This window comes from Oppia nitens, unplaced genomic scaffold, assembly GCF_028296485.1.
Source record: "Oppia nitens isolate AA-2021 unplaced genomic scaffold, nextdenovo-longstitch-racon4-pilon3 scaffold2_pilon_pilon_pilon, whole genome shotgun sequence".
In the NCBI taxonomy this organism is placed as follows: Eukaryota; Metazoa; Arthropoda; class Arachnida; order Sarcoptiformes; family Oppiidae; genus Oppia; species Oppia nitens.
Window position 1 is genome coordinate 7,281,832 of NW_026533210.1, and position 18,623 is coordinate 7,300,454.

Here is an 18,623-nt window from a genome sequence, read left to right on the forward strand (position 1 = left end):
AGTGTCTGTCCCGTTGCGAATCACAGTACCGAACGGTCGCTTTGATGGACTTCCAGTACTGGGTTTGCGATCGGTTCTGTGAATCGGTAATCTTCGACAACAGTGGCATCACTACACAATCAATTGGATCCCAAGTTTTGTATTTATTATTAGTTTGTTTGTTCAGTACTTAAATCAGATATTAAATAATAATTTGTTTGTCTATTAATTAGTGACAATCAATATATGCAATGATTAATAAAATAAAAACCTTTTTTTTAAAATTAGTGAATAAATGTGAAAAACTTGTCTATACTTTACTATAACTTAAACAAAAAGTTTAAAACAAATTATTGACAATTATTTTGATTCATTAGTTTTTTCAATTGTAATAATGATTGAAAAATAAATTATTATGAAATATAATTAATTTTTAAAAAATCATAATATATTATTTTTGATGCTAAAAATTTGTTCAATTTTTTCTAATTAATATTTGTAATTCAAATATTAATATTTTATGGGAAATTTACCACAAAAAATACGAAATAAACTTTTGAATTAATTTTATTCAAATATACAGTAGAGAAAAATACTCCAAAAAAATTGTTTTCAATTACTAATCATTTAAAACAACATTTTACTATTCAAACAGTAGATAAAACTAGATATTTATTTATTTATATATCGACTCATCAAATGAGTAAATATTTTATATAAATTACATTATATAAGTTATAGCAAACATTTTTGTTAATATAGTAAAAAAAATTATTAAACGACTAAATTAGTTAATAAATCAACTTTAATAAAATCAATTAAATTTAATATAACTTGATTTTGTAGTTAATTAATATATGTTAAACAAAAAGCAAAACAAAAAATTGAATTAAATAACCAAAAAAGTGTCTAGGACACCCGGTATTCCCAGGTGGTCTCCCTCCCAAGTACTAACCGGGCTCGACGCTGCTTAACTTCGGTGATCGAACGAGAACCGGTGCTTTCAGCGTGATATGGCCCTAGACATTAATATTAGATTAGCTAGATGCTTTTATTAATAATATTAATTAATTCAATATAAATTAACAATTAATTATTAACCATTAAACATTTTTAAATAAAATATTTTATTAAATATATTTAATATTATTATTTTGTATACATGTGTGTATATATATAATATATATATAATTATAATTAAAAATAAAAATGTTTAATGGTTAATAATTAATTGTTAATTTATATTGAATTTATTAATATTATTAATAAAAGCATCTAGCTAATCTAATATTAATGTCTAGGGCCATATCACGCTGAAAGCACCGGTTCTCGTTCGATCACCGAAGTTAAGCAGCGTCGAGCCCGGTTAGTACTTGGGAGGGAGACCACCTGGGAATACCGGGTGTCCTAGACACTTTTTTGGTTATTTAATTCAATTTTTTTGTTTTGTTTTCTGCTTAGGATATGTTAATTTAATATTAAATTATATTACTACATTATATTAAATTTAATTGCTTAAATTTTAGCCGATTTATTAGACAACTAAATAACTAAATTAATCGTTTAGTAATTTTTGATTGTAATTCACACAAAAATGTTTGATAGCCTGTCATCTATTGTCTAGATATTTGAAAACAAATTTTCAAACACTTTTTTTTGGTACTTTATTACATAATAATAGTCAATAGTATATCATTGGTATAAATCGGACCAAATATTCATTAAATTTGAGGAAACATTTATTTTTATATAAATATTGACAACTTTTTTGTTGTTTTTATTTAATATGAAATATAAATGAATGACTCATTAAAATAATGGGAAAATATATATATATTTCGACTGAAGATGTAATCAAAGGCTTTTGTAACTGAAAGAGAAAAAAATACTTAACAAGAAAGTGATCCAAAAAATGGCGGATCAACTGACAAATTCAGATCCAAAGTTAGTCAAAGACACCATCAGTTTGATCGGTGATCTTCTTGTGCAATACGGATGGTATCTATTGTTAGCCATCATCTCAATAGCTGTCGTCTACAACAAGTATTTGTCACCACTTTTGGATCGATTAAGACATCAAAGGGCTAATGAAGGTATTGATTGGTACATCAAGAAACAGATGTGTCTATTATTGATTGTTTATTTATTTTGATAGATACGGAAACAGTGGCCAATCGGGTCCAGCAGTTAGAAGCGGCCCGAAGACGGCAGCAAGAGTTATACGACAAGAAGGCCCAAGAATTTAAACAAAAAGAGGCGGAAATTGAGTCGAAAAAACAGGAAGAAGTGAAACAATTGCTGAAATCAGTTGATCCAAACAAACCCGACTCTATGGTCAATGCTCTACGAAAACGACAGTCAAAGCCTTTGCGTGACAACAGCTATAATCCGTTGATGGGCTCGTCTTCGGGCAGCACTTTCAGACCCTCCCGATCGTGTGGACCGTCCAGTGGTGGGTGAGGTTAAAGTTTGGTCAGTACATAGTCATCACATATAGATTATGGACTGATCTCTGTTTTTTAAGTTCAATGCATTTACAATAAAAAAATATGACGTCTTTTTCATAAAGTTTTGTCCCAAAAAAACCTGAATAAAGACCGATAACTAATGCATTGAATTTAATTATTATTGTTGTTTTAAATGTTATATTTTTTCTATACATTTTGTAAATATATTTATATAGTATTTTACTCATACATATGTTATATTAATAAAAGCAAAATCTTGACAATTATTGTTTTATTTTAAAAAACTAACCGATAATTTATTTTAAATTATTATTACCGATAATTAATTTCTATTTTATGATACAATTATCACTTATTACTACCTAATTACAATTAATATGAGTTATTTAATCAAAAATTATAAATAGTAAAGCTAACAAAACAAAAGTTTTATAACAACTAACATAATTAATATATAGATTATAATAAAAATTTAAGTATAATTATTATATTATATAATAGGTATGAATTATAGAGTAGTATATTGTATATTAATTAATGAGATTTAACTATACTCTTCATCATCGGTTGCCGTCCATGTGATGAGTGCCGACTCACTACTACTCATATCTGGTGCCAACATCTTGACTGCTGTACTGCCATATGTTTGATCAGTGTTGACATTCTGGATATTCTTTGACATCCAATTAGATCGCAAAGTATTCAATGATATATTGAACTCTTTGAATGCATTCAATAAGAATATGGCAATTATGACGACTAGAAATCCAGATATACTACCGATAGTGTCTTCAGTAGTCATTGAGTGCCACTCTTTGAACAGTAATGCCGACGCTATTATCACAAATGTGGTAAAGAATACATAGTATATGGGAGTTACGACACTCGTGTCGAAGATATCGAGAGATTTGTTCAGATAATTCATTTGAATGCAAACTGTTATTACAACTGAGCCGAGAAATGCCCAAAACAAGGGATTTAGTAATTGATTGTTTTGAGTCGTCAATGTCTGCCTAATGGCCACTCCTAGACCTTTAACCGATACAACCGATAGCGAACCAATAAGCGAACAAATGAGTATATAAATTAAGACATTAGTTGATCCATATTTTGGTGCATAAAATGATATCAACAAAAATGAGGTAAACATAACAAATAACATATAGCAGACAAATACGGGTTCAATAAGCATTACTCCTATTTGATCCAAACTGTCAATTGGTTGCTCTTTTGGGGCGTGAATCACAATTATCGTTGAACCTAATAAACACAGAATACATCCCAATTTGCTTAAGAGATTAAGTTTTTCATTCAGGAAACGATTGGCTAATAGAGTTGATATGAGAACACTGAGTGCGCCCAATGGTGTGACCAGAGATGCCGGTGCAAAGGCATAGGCAGCGAAATTGGCTAACTCTCCCGTTCCCACTATAAATGTAAACAAATCCATTGTATTAAGTCTTAATTAAAATCATCAACTAATCCAAACAAAGTGATGATAATCAATACATACTAAACAGCAAACCCGTCCACCAAACCCAATCTCGAAGATACCCGAAACCACCGCTTGCGGCCCGTAGTCCACGAGATGATAGGCGAATGAGACCAATCTTTTTGATGATAAAACTAATGCCAATGAAGACACACGAACTTAATGCCAAACACAGACCGATGAGGAATGATTGGCCGTTCATTTGGTCACTCATTTTGTCAACAAAAACAACAACAAACAACTCGTCTGTGTGTCGCTCACGTCATCGCTGTTATGACACTAATGATAGACAACATTACAATATCACCATAAGTTGATCCAAACAACTGTTACCGCAATTCAGTATCATTTCAGTAGCAAATGTCACAAACGAATTGTATAGTAAAAGTGACCATAAATTACGTCCAAAACAATTGTTTTCATAATGTATTGAAAACTTATAGAAAACACTACTAACTGTGTGTTACATAATATATGAACGAATCTATTGATTGCATCATATGTTGAATTGATATCAATTGAGAGCGCGTTTCAAACTCTTTCAGTAGTTTTGAAGACATTTTATTTTTTTACCACAGATTTTGATTATTAAGATAATTACAGTTAAAGAAAAACAGTCTAATTGTTGGCCAGAAAAACAATGAACTGGACGGGCGGTCACATGAAACGATTCAAAGGCAACAACAGTCAGTTGTCGACGAAAGTACGCGAACGATATCTTCTGCAACAGTTCATCAAAAAGAAAGAATCGATGAAATTGAAGAACAAATTGCAATTCAATAACCAATTAATGACAACAAATCAGTCACTGTTGTCGATCACAAACCAGACATCGAGTAAACTGTTGCCGCAGATGACACCGTCGTCGTCGTCGTCGACCAGTTCTTGTAGGCGTTTATACAGACGTATTAACCATCCGAGTGATGATCCGATTCTTGGACCAAAAATTCATTACGTGAATCAAGAAGACGATGACAACATCAATGAAGAAGTAGAAGAAGATGAAAGTATTATCACATCCAATGCAGTCAACGAACAAACAATGGGTCAATACTTTGTCGATACTGATGGTCATCAAAGATATTTCAGTGAAATCATGGATCAGTTGCTTTGGAGATATGAGAAGAGATAAAATTGATTTCTTTTGTTTTGTTTTGCAGGTATTATTCAATAGTGATATACCGTATAATATAATACATTAAACAATTTAATCATAATTTTTATTAATAATTTTGTAATTATCTCTTTAAATTAATGCATTGTTTTTTACTATACATATCAGTTAATTATAGTAATAATACAATTAATTTCTAGTGTCTAACAATTATTGTTAACATATCCCATAAGTTATCGATATATGTATTTAACACAATTATATGGTATATACTATAAAAAAATTACCGATAATTTTATTATATATTACCGGTAATCAAATTTCATTGAATATAAATTATAATATTATTGTCTATTTCAAATCAAATATAGTGTTATTATAGTAATAATAGTAATATGTTATATAATAAAATGTAAAAAGTATTTTTTCATAGATTTAATAATAAATGTTATGTAAATTATAAGCATTGTAAGTGTTTAAAGTAAATTAGAGGTAATATAATTTACGTTAATTAACAAAAATCAATAATAAATCAATAGTTAATGAAATATTCTATACATAGTTGTCAAACAATATTTCATATAAAATAATTATTATTTATTGATTAGTAACTTATAAATAAGTTATAAGTTATGTGGTAAATAATATGATATATAGATAAAGTTTCAGTGATACGGGTAGTATATAATATTTACAGTAAAAATTGAGTGTCGCTTACTAAAATTATAATACAAATTATAAATTGTAAAATTATAATAATTTAATACCGATAATGATTTTAAAAAAAACTCAATTATTGTTGAAAATTAATATTTGCCACAAACAATATCATTAGGATGATTATCATTGATGATGTCGACTAAATTTTGTTTAAATGTAATCACATGAATATATGAATTGCTAGAGTTAACCAATAAGGACATCATTTTTAACGGATCTTTAATCAACATATTAATAGCATATTGATTATATTATTGTTAATAAATTATTATTTTTTTTGAATACATAAAAAAACAATATTTAAAAATACCTTTAAATTTGTTAGGTTTAGAGTCAGGTCTGATGTATCTGTCTTTCCAATTCTTCTTGTGGTGATTGACACGAATGCCATTCCTTGACAGATGTCTGCCATATTTGATTGCATTTAGTTCACTAATTGTCCACAAATATAGTTTCAATTGGTGATCAATTGATAACCAAAAGTTATCGATTGTTGATTCACCACTACTTGTTGTTTGCCATAAAAGTGATGATAAAGACATCATACTATTAGTATTAGTATTATTGCTATCAGATCTTTGAATTTCACTTTTATCGTCTCTTATAAGTTATATATATAAAAAAAATAACAGTAAATAAAATGAATGAATAGACGACAAGAAAATGAAAAGACAATACTTATATATCTTATAAGAAAAGAGATAATTAACTTATTTATTGAAAATACAAGCTTTAATAACAAACCTGAAGATCATTATCTAAACTATCAGATACTAAATATATACCGTAAACAGCGATAATTGAGGCAAAAAAATATATAGTATATTACTATACGACTACTATTACACTAAGTTTTCGTGTCTTAGTTAAAGTTTTTTAAATTAAATGTCATTTGATATGTTTGTTGAAACAAACAAACAAAAAATATATAATTTTATATATTTATTATATATCTATTTTACAAACGGATGACTTATGGTCTATACAGTCAAGTATTGATGTCTTTATATAAATAAATATATATTTTATGTTTTATATGTTTTTATTTATACTATATATATATATATATAAAGTGAATATTGTTTTTATGAGGCGAAAAAAATTGTATAAAATGTAATAAACTACTATATGATGATATAATTTATTTTTTTGTGTATGTTTTTATTGTCATAAAATATCTTTTATTTAATATGAATATATTTTAATTATGTCTAAACATTCAATAGTAAATATATTTATTTTATATTTATTAATATACAGTATATATATACATCGATAAATGATTATTTGTGGATATGTATTTTTTCATACAATATATATGACATTTTTTTATATTACAGTAATTATTTAATTTTATACATTAATTATACGACAATTTACACCCAATTTCAGCGATGAATACACTTAATAAATGTCACTATATTTCCCTCCTTTTTAATATTAGCGTTAATTAATAGCTAATATGCGATCCTATCATTAGCTAACAATATACTGAAAATATTGCTTTATTGAAAATACTTTTATAACTATTTTATTGTAAATATCATATTTAGATTACAATATAGGATATAATTATATAATAAGTTAGAAATGTAAATTTAAATATTTTCTTGAGACTTATTTTTCTATACAGCATATCATAACTTAATTTAAATCAAATTTTTAAATATAAAATAATTTAGTGTAATTAAGTTTATAGATATAAGGTATATGTTTAAAAAATTACATTTAAATTTAATTATTCTGTATTTCATAATTAAATAAAGTATTATAAAGTTTTGTCTATTAGTTATTAACGGAAACTATAAAAACGGATTTTAATTTTTATATAGCATTCAATATATCAATATATAGTAATTCTATGAAACTTTAGTTAATACAAAAGGTTTATTAAATCATTTACAGCTCAGGAAATCCATTTGTATATAATTAAAATTATTTTTAAAATCCTACACATTTATAAAAATAATTTAGTTAATAGTTATAAAAAAATACAATTATAATAAACTAGAAATATATTTTAAAATGCATTAACAAAGTTTAATAGATTTATGAATATCATCAACAAATGTAATAAATTTTTATAATTATTTTTATATTAAAGAAAAGAAATTTTTATAATAATAATAATAATAACAATAAAAATAATAATATAATAAATTATGGTTATAATAATGACTAGAATTTATAAAAAATATTTTGTTTTTTATATATTTTTTATATTATTGATTATCACAAACACGTGTTACGGCTATTGGGTTGGAAGCAGATGTGGATATCCAGGTCTACCGCACGACACAAAAGTAGAACCAGAGAAGACTGTCTATGAAGATGGAGAAGAGGTTCGCTATAGTTGTCCATACGATAAGATATATGTGAAGACACAAACCAAACGGTGTGTCGCCGGTCAGTGGATGGGCTCGCGATCGACGTGTGGCTACTTTATTAAGAATCAGTTGATGACAGCAAAAATTGTTAATTTGCAAACAAATCAAACAGTGATTGACATGAAAACTGCAAACTATAGCGGAGACGGCTTTCCCGCCTGTTATTATGATGAAAGTGGTACTGCACTGGTAGTCAATGAACCACATCAGCCACACGAATGGCATTTTGAGTTCAAAGATGGCATAATCTTTGACTTCTTTTTACTTAATGTTAAGATACCTGAGTTGGGCTTCCGGTCGCGACCTATTAATGAAATTGATGGCATACGGGTTCGCAATGTAACCATTATCAATGAAGAGTACAGAAGCTGTACACTAGACTTTACCACTCGTGTCAAGTGGGCTAAGATATTCTGGTTTTGGTGTACACCCAGTCATAATAATACAGTTAATAGAGTATTGTCCGTACGATTTACTACATATGCTAACCAACCCATCAAAGTCATTGGTTTACATCAGGTCTACATAACTAAACTACAATTCTGTGGACATCCAGTCGTGCCATTACTGACTAAATATTTGCCACAAAATGAAGAAACCCAACAGATTGAATGCGATCCCGATGTGGCCATTGATGTCCGATCATTGGTCAACTCATCAGATTTTATCATCGATGACCAATCAATGATAAGGGATTGTGTGGACAATGAGTATTGGGCCGGTAGTCCACAGTGTATACCAAATGTGTTTTGTAAGCTCAATGTCTACAACGAATCCGAAGAGATTAGTTCAGTAAAAAATGCCTATATTTTCAACAAAAATAAATGGTATGCCATTGAAGGCACAACCGTTCACTACAAGTGCCGAAATAATTACGTATTTGCCGTCGACTCGATTCGTACGTGTTTACCAAACGGCACTTGGGATCAATTGGGACCCGTTTGTCGAATTGATAATCTTAGAGAATTGAAACACAGTATGTTTTTTGTGGTTATAAATGTTATTTTCAAACTTAAGTTTATTTTTTAATGAATCTATTGATGTGTTTGTTTGTAGGTATACTTCAATCTAGTGGTACATCGATGCCAACAATCATATTGATAGTCATAATAGTTGTCTTAACCATTGTTGCCGTTTTGGTTTTGGTTATAATCAGACGAAAACAAAGTGAACGCAAACTGAAAAAACAACAACAGATGGAAATGATGAATGAAAAAGAAATGAATATTTACGATGACATACATAACGATAATAATAATATGTATGAAGATTATGCTGAACCACAGTATTATGAAAATCCAGATGAAAAACGTTATGAAACAGCATTTCCCTCACAACCAGTGACTGTAGGAATGGATGCCATACATCCAGTTCCCTATTATCTGACATTGAATTCAAAAAATTATGACGAAGAATATGTTAATATGTCTGCAAAAATGTAATTTCAAACAAACATTTAATGATAAAATTTCCATAAAAATGTATTTGTATAATAAATTTCATCTAATATTTAATTAATTTGTTAAATCATATATATATATAAATTGTTAAATATAATCAAATTAAATTTCATTTAACTTTGATTTATAGTTAATTAAGATATCCTATTAAAAATAAAAAACAAAAAGTGTCTAGGACACCCGGTATTCCCAGGTGGTGTCCCTCCCAAGTACTAACCGGACTCTCGGCTGCTTAACTTCGGTGATCGAACGAGAACCGGTGCTTTCAGCGTCAAATGACCCTAGACATTAACAATAGATTAGCTAGATGCTTTTATTAATAATATTAATAAATTTAATATAAATTAACAATTAATAATTAGCTATTAAACATTTTTAAATACAATATTTGATTAAATATATTTAATATTATTATTTTGTATACATGTGTATATATATATATTATATAATATGTATATATAATTATAATTAAAAATGTATAATTTTATGTTAAAAATGTTTAATGGTTAATAATTAATTGTTAATTTATATTGAATTAATTAATATTGTTAATAAAAGCATCTAGCTAATCTAAGATTAATGTCTAGTTCAGTTACATGTAGTACATATCATAGCTCACAATATACTGTACAGTATTATTAATACTATGTATTATATTACGATTAAAAGTTTAAACAGTGCTGTAAAATGTAGTGACACTTGAATATGTTTTTGACTTTTTAAATATATAAAAACAATTATTTTTATTTAATTTAATTAAAACGTTAATTTTAACCCTTAATTACGGGACTGATTCTTGTCCATTACAATTTACTTACATTTAATTTTCATATAATAAACTATCGATAAATATAAGTTTGATTATTATAATTATTATTGAAAATAAATGGTCAGTGATATTGACTTATATATATAGGGTTTAAGTTAAAGCGTTGACCCAGACATATGTCGCCAAATATTTGATGGAAAATAAATGTAAGGAAAGTGTTTTGAATTCACAAATAAGTGTTAATAATATTTGCTTAAAATATTAATAATAAGACAACACACATATAATTCAATAAATTAGTATATATATGCTAAATAAGACAAAAATATTAAATTAAATATTACTGTATTTGTTAATTAAATTATTAGTTTGTTTTTATTGAAATAATTTAAGTTATTATTTTCAAATTTTCAGTATTATATATCTCATAGACATAGATTCATAGACATAGATTCATATCATATGAATAATATTTTACTCATTTATTACTGTATTATAATTTATAAAACGCTTTAATTAATTTTCAAATTAATAAACTTTCAAAAGTTAACAATAGTTTTTAGTTTTTTAAAAGTGTTTGATATTAAAGTACTACTACAACAACAAAAATTGTGATTGAATTTAATTTTATTGTCAAAAATAATGGCAAACAATCGGTACATTAAGTTATCGATAAACACATTAAAGCCAAAAGTGGACGACTTCTGGTTTAAGATGTCTTCGAGGGTTAAGACAATAAAAGATCTAAAACCAGAAATCAGCGCTCATTTGTCTAAACATTATAAAATTATTATCGATAGCAACCAATTGGATCTCTTCACAAAAGGTGGTAAAATCAATGATTATATTTTGTCCGACATCTTCACAACTCATGATGACATTGAAATCAGACGTAAACTAAGCGATGAGCTAACAAAGACTGAAGAAATTGAAATAATACAATTGGACGACGAAGTGGACACTAATCCAAGTCATCAACTGGTCGTTAAACAAGAAGTGTTTACTAACAACACTGCGATCACAACTGATAATTATAATCAGTTATTAACCACAAGTATAGTAGAAATTGTTGATTCAGACAATGAATCAGAAGTTAGTCAACAAAACAATTGTGAAGTTAATGTTGATTATAAAGTTTTGGATAACAATGAAAACCAACAACTGATGTCTAGTTATCTGAAGAGATCACATGAATTAGAAAACTATAATTTGAATGATAATCGGGTTTTGATGGAAAATGTCGACAACTTTATGGTCAATGACGACGACTCAGTTTACCACAAAAATAATGGCCAAACAATCCGTTTGGAGGAACAGACAAACCATTCAGACAATTGTTTGATAAGTTGTAATAACAAAGTCTTTATAAATCTCAACAACTGTTCTGAAGATAGCGATAATCAAAGTAGTGGCCAATCATCTGATAGCTATAAAGAAGTGGATGACTCTAATGATAATGAAATCATTGATGACTTTCAACAAACAAATAATACAAACGTATTAATAAATGATAAAACATCGTATAAATGTCAAGAATGTGACCAAACATTTGGTCGCAATTGTCAATTGAAAAGACATTTGAAATTGAATTTTCACAAACAATTTCAATGTCCGTATTATGGATGTGATGCCATATTCAGGTCAAGATATTGGTTAATAAGACATCAACAATCACATCATAAAAACAATATAAAAGCAAATAAAAAGACGTAAAAGAAAAGTGGTCTCAAAAAATTTGCGGTAAAAAAGTATTTTATAAGAAGTAATTGCTATAATTCATTCAATTTTAATCAACATTACTGTTATTTTTTAATGCCATATAATTATAGTAAGATATTTAATAATGTTTATTATTTAATTATATAAGTACTGTAATTGAATAATATTCACATTCATATTAATCACTTAAATTTTAAACATAACAATCATTTATGAGTAAAACTATAAATAAAGTAATGAATATAACTTTGTTTAAATTAATAAAATTAATTTGTATTTTTTTAATCAATCATAATGTGTATACAAATAAAAAATTTAATAACCAATCAATAAATGAATCACTTCTTGCCCTCAATCATAATGATATGATAACCATGTTTTGTCTTCACGGGTGGATCAGTAAAGATGGGCGAAGATATGGCCTTATCGTTGGCATTATTGTTGTAAACGACTAAATTAGTTAATTAGTTAATAAATTAGTAAATCAACTTTAATAAAATCAATTAAATTTAATATAACTTGATTTTGTAGTTATTTAATATATGTCAAACAAAAATTGAATTAAATAACCAAAAAAGTGTCTAGGACACCCGGTATTCCCAGGTGGTGTCCCTCCCAAGTACTAATCGGTCTCAACGCTGCTTAACTTCGGTGATCGAACGAGAACCGGTGCTTTCAGCGTGATATGGCCCTAGACATTAACAATAGATTAGCTAGATGCTTTTATTAATAATATTAATAAATTCAATATAAATTAACAATTAATTATTAACCATTAAACATTTTTAAAATAAAATTATATATTTTTATTTTTAATTATATATATATATATATAATATATACACATGTATACAAAATAATAATATTAAATATATTTAATCAAATATTTTATTTAAAAATGCTTAATTGTTAATTTATATTGAATTTATTAATATTATTAATAAAAGTATCTAGCTAATCTATTGATAATGTCTAGGGCCATATCACGCTGAAAGCACCGGTTCTCGTTCGATCACCGAAGTTAAGCAGCCGAGAGTCCGGTTAGTACTTGGGAGGGAGACCACCTGGGAATACCGGGTGTCCTAGACACTTTTTTGGTTATTTAATTCATTTTTGTTTAAGAATTATTTATGATATAATAGATATTTTTTAAATATGATAGTAATAATACAAATATTTGCATATTATTATGTATTTGCAAACAAAAACTTATTTATTATAATTAATAATTTAAGATATTGTATATTATTTACTCATTTGATGAGTTGTTAAATATCTACATTTAGTTTATCTATTGTTAAAATGTAATAAATTTATTAATTAGTTATTGGTATCTAAAGTTAGTTTTACTAAAAGAAAACTTAGGCACTAAACAAATAATAACAGATTAATGATCCCGGTTTATATCAATATATTACATATTAATATACAGTACATATACATAACATAATACCCCTAAGTATTATTATTAATAATTTTTATCAAAACATTATTAAATATTTTCTTCATATAATAAATTATTATAATCATAAAAAAATTATCATTACTAAATCTAGTAATATAAAAATTTTTGTTTTATATTTTTTTTTTTGTTTAATACTATAAATTTTATTAAATTGTTTTTTATTATTATAAATATATTATACAAACCAATTTTTTTTTATAAAATATAACACAATCTGTTATAATAACAAAATAAATTCTTTATATACATATGTACCTTAAAATTATATATTATTTTTTATAACAATTAATTTAGTGTAATAATTTTACACTATTAAAAAGTAAAATATTTTATGTAATATTAAATAATTTACATGCAGATTGATTTATAAAATAGTAATTTATCATAATTAATATACGACTATTATTTTTTATATAAATTTTTTATAAATTTAACAATGTCTTATATTTTTGTTAACAATATTATTAATATAATTTCTCAATATATTTATATATTGTATTATTCAGTACTACAATATCTGTATATAAAATATAGTAATTATCTAATATAGCTTTATTATATATATTTATAATTATAATACTATACAAGGTTATTAATCAGTATAGATAATATCAACAAACAGTTAATACTGATATAAGGTATTATTGAAGCTTAAAACTTAATTTAGTATTATTCTATTAAATTGTAAACAATTATTATTAATTTAGTAAAAACTATACATTTAAATTACAAAATCACACATACTTTTAACAAAAAAAATTGTTAAATATTTAATATTTATAAATTATAATAAATTTCCTTGTTTAAAAAGTTATAATCAACTAAAAAGTATATAATGCATCTACAATGTTTTTTTTTTAATAAAATTAATTATATCCTGAATCACACTCACCCATTCACCCACTCATTCAATTTTAATTTAAATGAAACTATTAATTAAAATATACATTGAATTATTAGTAACAATTGAAAATTAAGATAAAAAATAAAATTGACATTTCGTTTAAATGATAAAAAATAAAACATATTTATGACCTTCAAATGATTAAAATTGTTATTTTGTTCGTAATATAACACATTATATAACAAAATATATTTGTACATTAATATATATATTTATAAATAAATTATATAATAAAAATACACAATCATTAGTGGTTATATTTTTTTTAATAAAACTTGTCATTATTACCTGTTAATAAAAAATAATATAGTTTACTCATATTTAGAGCAAAATTTTCCACATATTATATAAACTTATTTTTACAAATCAATATATATTAGCAATGTAAATAATTTAAAAATATATGAATATAAAAATAACAAACAACAATAATCATTTCTAGCATTAAAAAATCCATTACCATATTTGACTTATAAATATATTTTTATAACATAAATTAGTTAAAATGATCAATAAATATTTGCATAAGTTACTTGCATTGACTATAAGTTAAATTTTCAAACATGTCACTAAACACGTAAAAATGTAAATTAGAAAAAAATAAAATAAAATAATTACAAGTTTATTATTATTGAAAAAATTGATAATTAATAAGAAATGCATACATATACCATACATTCATATTTATAGTATTTAATTTGACTAATTTCCCCTGGAACTTCCCATATAAAAACTTATTGTACAAACTTAACATTTATTAATATTAATCTTTACAATTAAAATGATTTGCAAGTTTCAATATAAATAAACAATTACCGGTATAAATGATTTATATATAATTGAAAATGAAATGAAAATTTCTGGAAAATTTGCAAACTAACTTATTTTGGATACAAATTACATACGTTTCGTATGGAAAACTATAAAACTTTTAAAAAAGATTTTTGTTTGTTTTTTAAAAAATAACTTTAATTTAAACAATAATTTTCATCAATTAAAGTGTATTTTATTTTATTAGGAAATATACTGTCAATAGGTGTCACTTCATAGTCATTATAGACAATGTAAACGAAAAGTCTAGAAAAGTACTAATAATTATAGTGTATTGCAGTTATAATTTAAGTACAGTTTTTTGAGTACAAAAACATAATATAATAAAAAGCATTGAATTTAAAGAGAAAACAGACATTCAGTGCTTTCATTCATTTCATTGCTTTTGTGTCAAACAAACCATTTGTTCAGACATTTTGGCCTTCATTTCAATAACTAATTGTAATTAAATTTATTGATTATTAATTGTTTAGTAATTTAATTGATTTAATGTTTTTTTTTGTTGATTTAATTTACTAAACAATTGTTTGCTGTTTAGTGTAAACTCCAACCGATAATGTCATCGACCAGATATCCACAGATTGGCCGCCCGGCGCCCGACTTCAAAGGTACGGCAGTAGTGGACGGACAGTTCAAAGACATCCAATTGAGTGACTTTAAGGGCAAATATGTTATACTATTCTTCTATCCGCTCGACTTGTAAGTCATCGACAATCAAAGATTTTGTCGCAACGGATCCGTTAAAAATTAAATATTATTTGTTGTCTATTAACAGTACATTTGTCTGCCCGACGGAGATCATTGCATTCAGCGACCGATCGGATGAGTTCCGCAAAACCAATTGCGAAGTGATTGCCTGTTCGGCTGACAGTCACTTCAGTCACTTGGCCTGGTATGGACACTACCCGTAACCGTTATCACCAATTCATATGTTACTAATTATTGGTCAATGTTTTATCTGCCAATAGGGTGAACACATCGCGAAAAGAGGGAGGTTTGGGTAGTATGAAGATCCCGCTATTGGCCGACAAATCGGCAAAAATATGCCAGGATTATGGCGTCTATTTGACCGATGCGGGAATTCCTCTACGCGGACTGTTCATCATTGATGACAAACAAAACCTCAGACAGATTACTATCAATGATCTGCCCGTTGGCCGCAACGTTGATGAAGCCCTGCGATTGGTTCAGGCATTCCAGTTCACTGATGTTCACGGAGAAGTTTGTCCGGCCGGTTGGAAACCCGGCTCCGATACTATTAAACCCGATGTCGAGAAAAGCAAAGAGTTTTTTGGTAAACATTGAAACAACAAGTGTTTGTGTTTGTCGACAATTGCACCGATCATTTGAGAAGCCAATTAAAGCACATGTTTTACTGTTAAATAGTTTTTTTTGTTTGTTTTAATCAAAATTGTATTTTTCCTGTTAATTATCATTGTATAAGAAAATTGTTGAGAAAAAAATTAATTATTTACAATCAAAGTTAGTTATGACATTGCTTTATTTATAATGAATGAAAGCTATTTTTACATATATATATATTAAACTTAATTAAGTTGTGCTGAATAAATTTCAATTTTAATTTTATAAATTGTTTTTTTTTTGCTTAAATAGATATTACTGTTAAAAAGTTGACTAAAGTATCTTCAATTTGTAGTATTTATTAATATTTTATGGTTACCCTAATATTATTATTCAAATATTTTGTCACAAATTATACGCTACAATAATTTTACTAAAATTTTCACTTTTACTGGTAATTTAAATCCAAAGAAATTTAAGATAATAGAAGAAAATTAATGGATTTATGAAACTATATATTAAAAATTAACGCACATTTTGTCCATAAAATCCAAGTCATAAAATAATCTAGGCTAATTACCGGTAGTATTACTGTTATATAAATAAAATTAATTACAGTAACAAAAATAATTTCTCAATTTTTCTCATTCAATATATAAGCAAATGTATAATATTAAAAGTATTTGATTGATATAACTTAAATGTTAAGTTAGACTTCAATCATATAAACAGTATGTACTGTACGATGAGGTCAACCATAATGTCATCGAAAGACAGTATCGATCCCTTAGGCGATAATTTCTGTGAACTACTGGTGAGTTATCTGACATATAGTAAGCAAACAATGACAATGACTTTATGCTCAACATTATCACCCAATTTGGACATTAAAACCAATTTTCATGACAACTCGTATTCATTATGCTTATGATTTGGATTATATTATGAATAAAAAAATATATAAAGTTTACATTTGCTTTCCAAATGCTATGAAATATGAAAACACATTTACATTACTGCAATATACTCTACATGTATTTGAATCACTTTAAAAACAACAAAAATTGTCTAAAAAATAGTTTCATCTATTATATACTGTAATTTATCTTAAATAAATTTACTCATTTTATGAAATATTGTGTTAAATTTTTTTAAAAATTGTTTACCTATTATTGTATTGATAAATTGTTCAAACTAGATGTCAATAGTATAAAGCATTTAGATATAAATTTTATAAACTTTTTTTGTAAATGATTAATTTGAATGACTAGTCATTTTCAAACATTGCTAAAATCTATAGTAGTTTACAACTATACATAACTGTCCACTCATTTCATGTCTTTGTCACTGCCGGACATCAACGTTCAACAAACTTAAAAAATTGACAAAAATCAGTTATATTTTTTTATAAAAAAAACATTATATGATATTTGATAACAACAAAGTAAACTATAGTTGTCTATGAAATCAGTTTATTAATTAATATTTAAAAATAAATTTTAATTAAATAAAATACTATAAAAATTTTGGACAAACAATTTCCGTATAATAAAATTGAATTAAAAATGCAAACTTCTTGAGAGATATCAATATTAATACAATTTTGTATTGTACTAAAAATAAAATAATTATAACCTTGATTTTATTGAAGTGAAAATCAAAATTATGGCAGTATTTAAATAATATCATTGAATCATATCATTAAATATCATTTGATATGATATTTAGCTGATTATTATATGATATGATTAATAGCTGTTATGAAATTTATTGATTAAATTATTTAAATCAATTTTATTAACACAATTAAACATTATTTTACTTAATAGACGTCATATGTCGTACTTAATATTTTTTTTTATTAATTTTTGTTTAATTATATTAAGTTATGAAAATAGATAAACTCTTTATTAGGTTAAAATAATTTGTAAATTAAAAAAGACAATGAGATTACAATATAATGTTTACAATTTAAAAAATTTACAATAACATTGCATTTAAATTATATTAAGT

General features: G+C 25.8%; 5 protein-coding genes, 4 non-coding genes and 1 pseudogene across 9 annotated transcripts; 6 read left to right on the forward strand and 4 right to left on the reverse strand.

Moving 5' to 3' along the window:
• Positions 1-885: 885 nt before the first annotated feature.
• Positions 886-1,004, reverse strand: LOC128956459 (5S ribosomal RNA). Its single transcript, XR_008484522.1, has one exon. It is a non-coding gene; the product is annotated as a 5S ribosomal RNA (ribosomal RNA).
• A 270-nt stretch (positions 1,005-1,274) lies between these two features.
• On the forward strand, positions 1,275-1,393 carry LOC128956460 (5S ribosomal RNA). The gene has a single exon (XR_008484523.1). It is a non-coding gene; the product is annotated as a 5S ribosomal RNA (ribosomal RNA).
• Positions 1,394-1,772: 379 nt separating this feature from the next.
• LOC128955327 (selenoprotein S-like) lies at positions 1,773-2,616 on the forward strand. The gene is made up of 2 exons (XM_054300990.1): positions 1,773-2,072; positions 2,135-2,616. Exons 1-2 carry the CDS (start codon positions 1,892-1,894, stop codon positions 2,437-2,439), a joined length of 486 nt encoding a protein of 161 aa, XP_054156965.1. The 5' UTR covers positions 1,773-1,891; the 3' UTR covers positions 2,440-2,616.
• Positions 2,617-2,963: 347 nt separating this feature from the next.
• Positions 2,964-4,338, reverse strand: LOC128955324 (magnesium transporter NIPA2-like). The gene is made up of 2 exons (XM_054300986.1): positions 3,961-4,338; positions 2,964-3,875 (listed from the first exon to the last, which is right to left on the reverse strand). The coding sequence occupies exons 1-2, from the start codon at positions 4,151-4,153 to the stop codon at positions 2,992-2,994; spliced, it is 1,077 nt and encodes a 358-aa protein (XP_054156961.1). The 5' UTR covers positions 4,154-4,338; the 3' UTR covers positions 2,964-2,991.
• A 3,689-nt stretch (positions 4,339-8,027) lies between these two features.
• Positions 8,028-9,602, forward strand: LOC128955979 (uncharacterized). The gene is made up of 2 exons (XM_054301659.1): positions 8,028-9,136; positions 9,217-9,602. Exons 1-2 carry the CDS (start codon positions 8,188-8,190, stop codon positions 9,600-9,602), a joined length of 1,335 nt encoding a protein of 444 aa, XP_054157634.1. The 5' UTR covers positions 8,028-8,187.
• Positions 9,603-9,788: 186 nt separating this feature from the next.
• On the reverse strand, positions 9,789-9,907 carry LOC128956455 (5S ribosomal RNA; annotated as a pseudogene).
• A 1,124-nt stretch (positions 9,908-11,031) lies between these two features.
• Positions 11,032-12,102, forward strand: LOC128955980 (putative uncharacterized protein DDB_G0267716). Its single transcript, XM_054301660.1, has one exon. The coding sequence runs from the start codon at positions 11,032-11,034 to the stop codon at positions 12,100-12,102; it is 1,071 nt and encodes a 356-aa protein (XP_054157635.1).
• A 584-nt stretch (positions 12,103-12,686) lies between these two features.
• Positions 12,687-12,805, reverse strand: LOC128956449 (5S ribosomal RNA). The gene has a single exon (XR_008484514.1). It is a non-coding gene; the product is annotated as a 5S ribosomal RNA (ribosomal RNA).
• A 273-nt stretch (positions 12,806-13,078) lies between these two features.
• On the forward strand, positions 13,079-13,197 carry LOC128956453 (5S ribosomal RNA). The gene has a single exon (XR_008484518.1). It is a non-coding gene; the product is annotated as a 5S ribosomal RNA (ribosomal RNA).
• Positions 13,198-15,660: 2,463 nt separating this feature from the next.
• LOC128955326 (peroxiredoxin-2-like) lies at positions 15,661-16,892 on the forward strand. Its single transcript, XM_054300989.1, has 4 exons — positions 15,661-15,749; positions 15,847-16,007; positions 16,084-16,200; positions 16,277-16,892. The coding sequence occupies exons 2-4, from the start codon at positions 15,865-15,867 to the stop codon at positions 16,611-16,613; spliced, it is 597 nt and encodes a 198-aa protein (XP_054156964.1). The 5' UTR covers positions 15,661-15,749; positions 15,847-15,864; the 3' UTR covers positions 16,614-16,892.
• Positions 16,893-18,623: the final 1,731 nt, after the last annotated feature.

Bases quoted from the DNA above. Each gene is read 5' to 3' on its own strand.
- LOC128955324 (XM_054300986.1), bottom strand. From the start codon at position 4,153: ATGAGTGACCAAATGAACGGCCAATCATTCCTCATCGGTCTGTGTTTG. The intron at 3,876-3,960 runs GTATGTATTGAT...TTACATTTATAG, and splicing joins GTGGACGGGTTTGCTGTTTA to TGGGAACGGGAGAGTTAGCC.
- LOC128955980 (XM_054301660.1), top strand. From the start codon at position 11,032: ATGGCAAACAATCGGTACATTAAGTTATCGATAAACACATTAAAGCCA.
- LOC128955979 (XM_054301659.1), top strand. From the start codon at position 8,188: ATGGGCTCGCGATCGACGTGTGGCTACTTTATTAAGAATCAGTTGATG. The intron at 9,137-9,216 runs GTATGTTTTTTG...GTTTGTTTGTAG, and splicing joins TCTTAGAGAATTGAAACACA to GTATACTTCAATCTAGTGGT.
- LOC128955327 (XM_054300990.1), top strand. From the start codon at position 1,892: ATGGCGGATCAACTGACAAATTCAGATCCAAAGTTAGTCAAAGACACC. The intron at 2,073-2,134 runs GTATTGATTGGT...TTATTTTGATAG, and splicing joins ACATCAAAGGGCTAATGAAG to ATACGGAAACAGTGGCCAAT.
- LOC128955326 (XM_054300989.1), top strand. From the start codon at position 15,865: ATGTCATCGACCAGATATCCACAGATTGGCCGCCCGGCGCCCGACTTC. The intron at 16,008-16,083 runs GTAAGTCATCGA...GTCTATTAACAG, and splicing joins TTCTTCTATCCGCTCGACTT to TACATTTGTCTGCCCGACGG. The intron at 16,201-16,276 runs GTATGGACACTA...ATCTGCCAATAG, and splicing joins CACTTCAGTCACTTGGCCTG to GGTGAACACATCGCGAAAAG.